Source organism: Phocoena sinus, chromosome 11, assembly GCF_008692025.1.
Source record: "Phocoena sinus isolate mPhoSin1 chromosome 11, mPhoSin1.pri, whole genome shotgun sequence".
In the NCBI taxonomy this organism is placed as follows: domain Eukaryota; kingdom Metazoa; phylum Chordata; class Mammalia; order Artiodactyla; family Phocoenidae; genus Phocoena; species Phocoena sinus.
This window is the reverse complement of record NC_045773.1, coordinates 41,162,355-41,170,964: the sequence shown is the minus strand read 5'-3', so window position 1 is coordinate 41,170,964 and position 8,610 is coordinate 41,162,355. Positions and strand designations below refer to the sequence as shown.

Genomic DNA, 8,610 nt, shown 5'->3' with positions numbered 1-8,610 from the left:
TCTTCACGTAAAAAAGTGACCATTTTTGAGTATCTGATATGTATGATTTCACACACAAGCGTGTGCACACACACAGGCACGCACAAACCTCAAAGCTGCTTGCTCGGTTGTGTCAGATGTTGGGACCATTTTCTGTGACAAACTTCTTTAGTAAAGGGCTTGAAAACATTCAGAAGTGTGCAGCCTGCCTTCTGCCAGTTACAGTTGTGGGACCACAAGCAAATTCTATCACTCCTCAAATGTCTCACCTTTAAAAGGAGGAAGGAAATGTTGACTCATGGGGATGTGGTGATAACTAAAGACATAAAATGCCTGTCACACACTACTTGCTGATAAAAAGCCAAGGGGCCGTTCATCTGTAAGGAGGAAGGAAGGACAGAGCTATTTGCTAGGTGCCTGAGACACGCCAGGCTCCAGCAGGGAGCTTCTGCCTTCACATCCCTGGATCCTGTCAACAAACCAGTGTACCTCCCCGTGAGGTCCTGTGCTTGACCTGGGTCTCCCTCAGGTAAATAGCAGGGTCTGTACCTTCCAGAGTCCAAGAGAGCGTGTTCTACGGGGGTTCGGCTGATATTTTCTTTTTCAGGGGATGAACAATCAGTACGTCCGCCGGGAGGTCTTCTGCCGGAACACCTGTGACGAGCTCAAACGCTTCTGGGAAAGAGAAATTGGCAAACAGACTTACTACCGAGAATCAGAAGAGCATCGCCTGGGAAGAAGTGCGCTGGGAAAGTATGTGGCTTGTCTATTTTTTATTATCGATAATTAATTTTTAAAAATAGACTTTAATTTTTAGGGCAGTTTTAGGCTCACAGCAAAACTGAGCAGAAAGTAGAGCTTTCATACACCCCCTCCCCCGCCATACACAGCCTCCCCTACCAGCAACATGCCCCACCAGAGAGGTGCATCTGTTACAATCCGTGAACCCACATGGACACATCATACCCACACTTACTTGTCTGTTTTTTAAAAGCAAAATTGATTTCCCCAGAGGAATGCTAGATGGGCATCCTAGAGGACATAATTATTTTGATTTTCCATGCATATGGTCCTGTCACCATCTATGGTTATGGGCAGTAATTTTAAAAATTCTTTAGGACTTCCCTGGTGACTCCATGTTTCCACTGCAGGGGATGCAGGTTCAATCCCTGGTGGGGGAACTGAGATCCCACATGCCACGTGCCGGCAAAAAATAAATAAATAAATAATAATAAATTCTTCTAAGCTAACAAATGTACACTCTAGTTCTTATCTGTATAAACAGAAAAATCTCTCCTCTCTGTCACCATTTCTAGTGTGTGAGGGTTACACTAAATTTGGGGAGCAGATCAGCAGATGTATCCATGAAGAGCAATCAAGCAAAGGAGACAATGACCAATTAATTCTCAGTGCTCGTTTGGGTCAAGACACAGGACGTCCTGCATGGTGCTAGGAGGAGGGCCAATGGGCTCTCAGCCCTCTGGTGTGCATCCCTGTTCTAGCCAAGCAAGTCGAGTGGAGAGCAGTAACTCACATGAGCAGACCAGCGTTGCTGTCTCTAGGAACACTAGCACCTCACCACACTCACACATACTGCCTCTCGATGACTGCAGGGGGTCACCCACAGAACACAGGGAAAGACAGGTCGGGCTGTCTACCCCCTCATAGGGAACAGCTCAGCCACTGTCTGTTCACTAAGACCACAGCTAGTGTGTAGCCAGTTGCTGGTGGGACAGGTGTGTGCTGGCCCAACAGCAGGGCCCGTGACTCCATACTGTCAGTCCACGGTTGCTAGGCTGAGAACATACATGAACTCACAAGAGTTATATTCACTGTTACCTTCCAAAACCCCGTCCTGAGCCCTAGAGGCAAACCCAGCCTCTTCTACATGCAGAGACCTGCTCAGCCATATTCCTGGCCACAGGCAAGAAAAAGCAGACTGTCCTACCTGCTGAGGCGTTGTGTTAGGGCATCTTGTCCAGGGATTCTCAGAGAAGCTGAGTCAGGTGGCCAGTCATCTGGGGAGTCCCTGCCATCTTCCTCCCCCGAGGCCAGGCCACTCAGCATGCTGCACACCAGAGGCCACACTGAGGCCTGTGCCACGTGTGTGTCCCCCAGGGCAGTACACAGAAGGCCTCAGGTGGAGTGAAACTGACCTGCGGAAGATGCAAAAACCTTGTCTCTAAGCAAGGAGTAAGCCAAGGGGTGAATAAAATAAGCTCTGAAACAAACTGTGGTTTATTAAAACATTAAAATATATGTGTGCAGGATCTCTCCATGCACATAAAACAGACTGCAGGAAAGACACTTTTGGTTGGTGGGGTCGCAAAGCTCTAACTTCTTATTTATCCTTCTCCTGCCTCTTCTAATCTGAACCTGGGCAGTCTGGCTCCAGAGACTCTCTGCTCCTCACCACTACTCCATGTTGTCCCTTCATAAATTGTAGAAGACAGTTCTGGTTCATTAGGTTGTTCTGAGGCTTGAATAAGAAAATGTGCCTAGAGACTTCCCTGATGGTCCACTGGTTAAGACTTTGCCTTCCAGTGCAGGGGGTGCAGGTTTGATCCCTAGTCCGGGAGCTAAGATCCCACATGCCTTGTGGCCAAAAAACCAAAACATAAAACAAAAGCAATATTGTAACAAATTCAATAAAGACTTTAAAAATGGTCCACATCAGGGCTTCCCTGGTGGTGCAGTGGTTGAGAGTCCGCCTGCTGATGCAGGGGACGCGGGTTTGTGCCCCGGTCTGGGAAGATCCCACATGCCGCCAAGCGGCTAGGCCCGTGAGCCATGGCCGCTGAGCCTGTGCTCTGCAATGGGAGGGGCCACAGCAGTGAGAGGCCCGTGTACCGCAAAAAAAAAAAAAGGTCCACGTCAAAAAAATCTTAAAAAAAAAACAGAAAATGTGCCTAAAGCACCCAGCATGGGGCAGGGCCCAGGACTCACAAATGTCAGGTCCCTTGCCTCCTCCACACTCCCACTTAATCCAGAATTGAATATAGCAGCAGCAAGATGCCAAAGGAAGAGCCCTCCGGATGAGTAGCAAGTCTCCCTGTGCCTCAGTTTCCTCCTTGTTATTTTTATCATAGAGAAACAAACACTGACAGAAGAGGGATGTTGGGGAGTTACTGCCTTTAATTAGTGGGGAGCAGTAGGTTGACAGTGTTGTTCAACTATATCCTTACTGATTTCTTGTCTGTTTTACTGATGCTTGAAATATGGGTACTGAAGATTTGCAGATCTATTTCTCTTTACAGATCTATCACAGTTTGTTTTATGTATTTTGAAGCTCTGTATTAGGTACATAAATGTTTAGGATTATTATATACTCTTGATGAATTAAACCGTTTATTACAAAACAACCCTCTTTCTCTTTGGTAATATTCTTTGCTATGAACTCTACCTTGTCTGTTGTTAATATAACCACTCCAGCCTTCGTTGATTAGGGTTAAGATGGGATATTTTTCCATCTTTTTACTTTTAACCTATTTACGTCTTCATATTTAAAATGAGTTTCTTATAGGCAACATATATTTGGATATTTTTTAATGCAATCTGTCAACCTTTGCATTTCAATTGGATTACTTATGTCATTAACATTAATTGGTATGATTGGGTTTAAATCTACCATCTTGTTATTTGTCACCTTTTTCTCTCAACAGTTATTTATTCCCTTTCTTTTTCTGACTACTTTTGAATTAAACATTTTTAACGATTCCATTTAATCTCCTCTTTTGGCTTTTTAACTATATCTCTGTGTGTTATTTTAGTGGTTGCTTTAACATTTACATATACATCTTTAACTTATCACTGTCTACCTTCAAATGATAAATTATTTCCTGTAGAGGGTAAGAACCTTACAATCATCTAGTCCCATCTCTCTGCTCCTGGTCTTTGTGTTATTATACAGAGTACAATTTGACTTTCACATATGTTATAAACGCCATATTACATCATTAACAGTTTTGCTTTGAACTGATGATCTTTTTTTTTTTTTTTTGGCTGTGCCGTGCGGCTTGAGGGATCCTAGTTCACTGACCAGGGATAGAACTCGTGCCCCCTGCAGTGGGAGCGCAGAATCCCAACCACTGGACCGCCAGGGAATTCCCATGAACCACTGACTATCTTTTAAAGAGATTTAAATAGTAAGAAAAAAAAATCATTAATACACACACACACAGATGCCCTTCCAGGTGCTCTTCGTTCCACTGTGCAGATTTCCATGTGGTGTCATTTTTCCATCTGCTTGAAGGACTTCCTTTAACATGTCATATGTGACAGTCTGCTGGTAGTGAATTCTTCCAGTTTTTGCATATCTGAAAACAACTTTATCTCACCTCTGTTTTTGAAAGATAACTTTGCTGGGTAAATAATTCTAGATTGAAGTTTTTTTCCCCCTCCTGTACTTTAAAGATATTGCACTTTCAAGGGAAATTTCAGAGAATTAAGACTAGAATAGTGCTCAAACAGAAGTAAGAGTTCAAATATGTATATATTTAAATTTGCAAGTCTTCTGCATACCTTTTAAAACCTGAACACATGCATGCACACACATGCATACACAGACACCTTCAGAATAAAAAGGAAGGAAGCTTCCCTGAACCAAAAGCCATGGAGATGAATACTCCGTTTGTGTATATTTTGTTTCTATTTTCAGGCTCAGAGAAGAATGGAAGCAGAAACTGGAAACAAAGCTGAGACTACGGAACAATTCAGATGAGACAGAAAAGCGGGCCAATGTTGGCCAAGAGCTTCACTGACACAAGAGGATACAAAGCACTGAGGTCACTCTGCCAGGACAAGCCAGTGCAAATCCCTGAGTCCCTTTGCTACACCATACAGATCCCATACTATTGTTTCCCCCACCTGTAAATCCTGTGGGGATTTACCTGTGAATCCTTCCCCAATGCTGAGTGGGAATTATTAGCCAAGGCAGTCCTCTCTGCATGGGGACCAGAATATTATCCCCAATGTGTCTAAAGACGAGATTATCTAACAGCAAAGCTCCATGCAGCATACTTTATTTCCATATAATTATCTTCTAATTTTGAAATCCCAATATTTGAAATTCTAAGCACACGAGGGGGGGATGATTTTCACGGTCATACTTTAAACATCGCACATTAGTTTTGCTCCACACTTCTCCTAGGAAACAGCACCACGTAATCCTTTCTCTTGTTTTCTTTTTATGAGAAGAGAAATGCACCTATCTGCAGAAATAAAAATATTGTAAATAGTCCTTAAAATAAGGTTTACAAATTAACTGATCTAATATTATTTTTCTTCACATGAATTTAATAGGCTTATTCAAAAACATGTTTACGTAGAACCATTCAATAAGATCGGGATAATTTTAATAAAACTTGGTTGCCATGCCATCACTGATATACATGTTCTTCATTTTGTTGCTTTCTTTTAAATCTCCACATGCTGGCACTGGTTGGCTCTCTGTCAGCTCAGCTAAAGTATATCTGGCCACCCCAACAAAGTGCTTGTCACATAGATTCTGGACTTTGAAATATCATTGTCACTGCCCAGCCATCTCTCAGGTCCCCATACAGGGTTGCTGCTTCTAAAAGTGCAAACTGTAACTAGGCCTGGTGCAACATTTCCCAACCAGGGCAAAGGAGCAGAGAGATGCTTACATGCTGTAAAGTGCTTGATGGTTGTAGGCAGTGCCTACAAAGCCTTACATATTTAAGGGGCAGTGTTACCAGGAGACACAGAGAGCAAGGCAGAGGCAATTCTGAACAGAGCAAGTGTGGTGTTCCAGTCCTCTAAATGCCCTGATGTGCCCTAAAGTGCTTCCATCCACATCCCCAGGGAGCCCAGATGGGAGCCACCAGGAGGCAAGAAGAGTTGGGGGAGCATTTCCTCAGATTCCACACTCATATGATCCAGGAAACAGGGCTTAGAGCCCTCCTTCCTGCTATGGTCTCTCATTCAACCTGAGATTCAATTCAACTAATAAACCATGAATCCCAGCTGGGTTCTTTTGAGATTGATGAAAGAGGAATTTTTGTTGGGTATAAGAGGGAAATAGGAATTAAATAGAAGGAGAAGAAAAGACAGAGCTTTCAGGCTGAGAGGCTCTCAGAAGAAAAGGCCTCCCGTGATGAACTGCAGAACGCTGCTGCTGGAATCTAAATGCAGCCAAGTGAGGCAGATAATGCATGTGAAGATTCGTTGTGCATTAATCCATTCACCGCATACCTGGCACTGTGCTGTACGACCAAATACAGCAGAGTAAACCAGAAGTGATGACTCTGGAGGCTACAGTCTAGGGAAGATGGCAGAAAAGCCAAGGCAATAAGTGTGAGGGACTAAATAGCACTGGGAGCCACAGCAGACAAAGGTGCCAACGTGATATGGGGACCCATTCTGGTCTAGGGAGGGCTTCTTAAGAACAGGGTAGTTAAACCCAAGTAAGCATGATCCAGTGAAGGCAAGATTCAGGGCTCAGGTCCTGGGTACCTTGAGGGAATACATTTAGCTAAGCTAGAATGGGAGTGAGGAGAAGGTGTAGCAAGAGCTGAATCTGCAGAAATCAGCATTCAGGGCCTTGCTGGATGAGACTATGAGCTCTTCCCAAGGGCACAGGAAGCCACTGAAGGGTGTTGGCCAGGGGAGAGCCACAGTGGCCATGGTTCAGGAGGATTACTTTGCACAGGAAGATGGACGGACAAAGGTGGGAAGTCCAGCCAGGAGGTTCTGCAGATGCCTCCCAAGAGGTAAGAAGGCCTACACTAAGTCCTCAGTGTCCTGGCAGCAGGGACTGGGGGGAAAGAGACAGGGAGAGAAGCATGAGTGCCTTTTCTCACAGTACTAGAGGCTTGAGGTCAAAGATCAAAGCGGCAGCACGGTCGGTTTCTGGTGAGAGCTCTTTCCTGTCTTGTAGATGGCCGCTTCTCACTGTGTCCTCACATGGTATGAGGAGAGAGAAAGAGAGAAAGGGAGAGAGGGAGAGGGGGAGAGAGGGACAGAGAGAACAAGCTCTCTGGTGTCTCTTCTTATAAGGACACTAATCCCATCACAAGGGCCCCACCTGCATGACCTTATCTAAACCTAATTACCCCCCAAAGGCCTCATTTCCAAATACCATCACGTGAAGGATTAGGGCTTCAGCATATAAATTTGGGGCAGGGTAAGGTTTGAGGGGCAGGGAGGACACAATTCAGTCCATAGCAGAATGGGATGCTTTCAAACTATGTATCAAGTCCTGGACACATCCCATTTATAAAATTGACCAGGCTCAAACAGCAAAAACTTTGAGAGCTGAACTATGGTGTGGAATATCATAGGTTTCAAATTGGCCTCTGGGTAGCACACAAGCAACAGACCACAAAAGCAAAGGCTTTGAAAAGTAATTGACATTTGAAGTGTAGCCCACAAAAGTGGGCCAGGACATGTGTTCTTAACATAACTGTCTATTAAAATAGATACATAAAAAGGAGAGTCTCCTAGCCTTGTACTCAAAATGCCCAGGATATAGTCCAAAATGACTCATACCAAGAGCCAAGAAAATCTCAACTCAAATGAGAAAGGATAATCAACGGACACTTAGTACTGAGATGACACAGGGGTTGAAATTATATGAGGATTTTAAAGCAGTTATATAAATGCTTCAACAAGCAACTACAAGCACTCTTTAAGCAAACGGAAAAAGTAAAAATATCAGCAAAGAAACAAAAGATATAAAGAAGAACTGAATGGAACTTTTAGAAATGAATGCTACAATAACCAAAATAAACAAACAACAAAAATAACACTGGATGAGCTCAACAACAAAATGGAAAATACAGAAAAAAGGATCAGTGAAGTTTCAGATAGTTCATAAAATTATCTAATTTGAACGAGAAAGAGAAAATAGTTTTCTTTAAAAAAAAAAAGAAAGAAACAGAGTGTCAGGACCTGTGGGACAATAACAGAAGATCTGAAATTTGTGTCACTGGAGTCCCAAAAGAAGAGGATGCCCACTTTCATGACTTCTATTCAACACAGTACTGAACGTCTAGCCAGAGCAATTAAGCAAGAAAAAGAAAATAAAAGGTTTATCTCTGTTCACAGATGACATGATCTTATATACAGATAACCCTAAAGATTACATACACATACAAAAGAAACTGTTAGAACTAATAATAAATGAAATCAGAAAAGTTGCAGGATACAAAATAAACACACAAAACAAAATGTATTATTGCATTTCTAATACAACAACAATGAAATATCTGAAAAAGATTATGAAAAAAATTCCACTTGTAATAGCATCAAAAAGAATAAAATACTTAGGAATTAACCAAAGAGGCATAAGACTTGTACACTGAAAACTACAAAACACTGCTGAAGGAAATTAAAGATGCAAATAAATGGTAAGACATCCCATGTTTATGGATTGGAAAATTTAATATTGTTAAGATGTCAATACCACCCAAAGCAATCTACAGATTCAATGCAATCCAATCAAAATCCCAATGGTGATTTTCACAGAAATAGAAATTCACATGGAATCTCAAGGAACTCCAAATAACCAAAACAATCTTGGAAAAGAAGAAGAAAGTTGGAGGTCTCATACTTGCTGACTTCAAAACTTTCTACAAAGCTAAAATAATCAAAACAATGTGGTGCTGGACA

General features: G+C 42.6%; 1 protein-coding gene across 1 annotated transcript; it reads left to right on the top strand.

Moving 5' to 3' along the window:
• Positions 1-350: 350 nt before the first annotated feature.
• On the top strand, positions 351-5,347 carry FAM240A (family with sequence similarity 240 member A). Its single transcript, XM_032649246.1, has 3 exons — positions 351-508; positions 587-732; positions 4,637-5,347. Exons 2-3 carry the CDS (start codon positions 590-592, stop codon positions 4,737-4,739), a joined length of 246 nt encoding a protein of 81 aa, XP_032505137.1. The 5' UTR covers positions 351-508; positions 587-589; the 3' UTR covers positions 4,740-5,347.
• Positions 5,348-8,610: the final 3,263 nt, after the last annotated feature.

What these genes read in the sequence shown, in the direction of transcription:
- FAM240A (XM_032649246.1), top strand. Translation starts at nt 590, where the DNA reads ATGAACAATCAGTACGTCCGCCGGGAGGTCTTCTGCCGGAACACCTGT. An exon ending in GGAAGAAGTGCGCTGGGAAA is followed by an intron (nt 733 to 4,636) that starts GTATGTGGCTTG and finishes TTCTATTTTCAG; the next exon opens with GCTCAGAGAAGAATGGAAGC.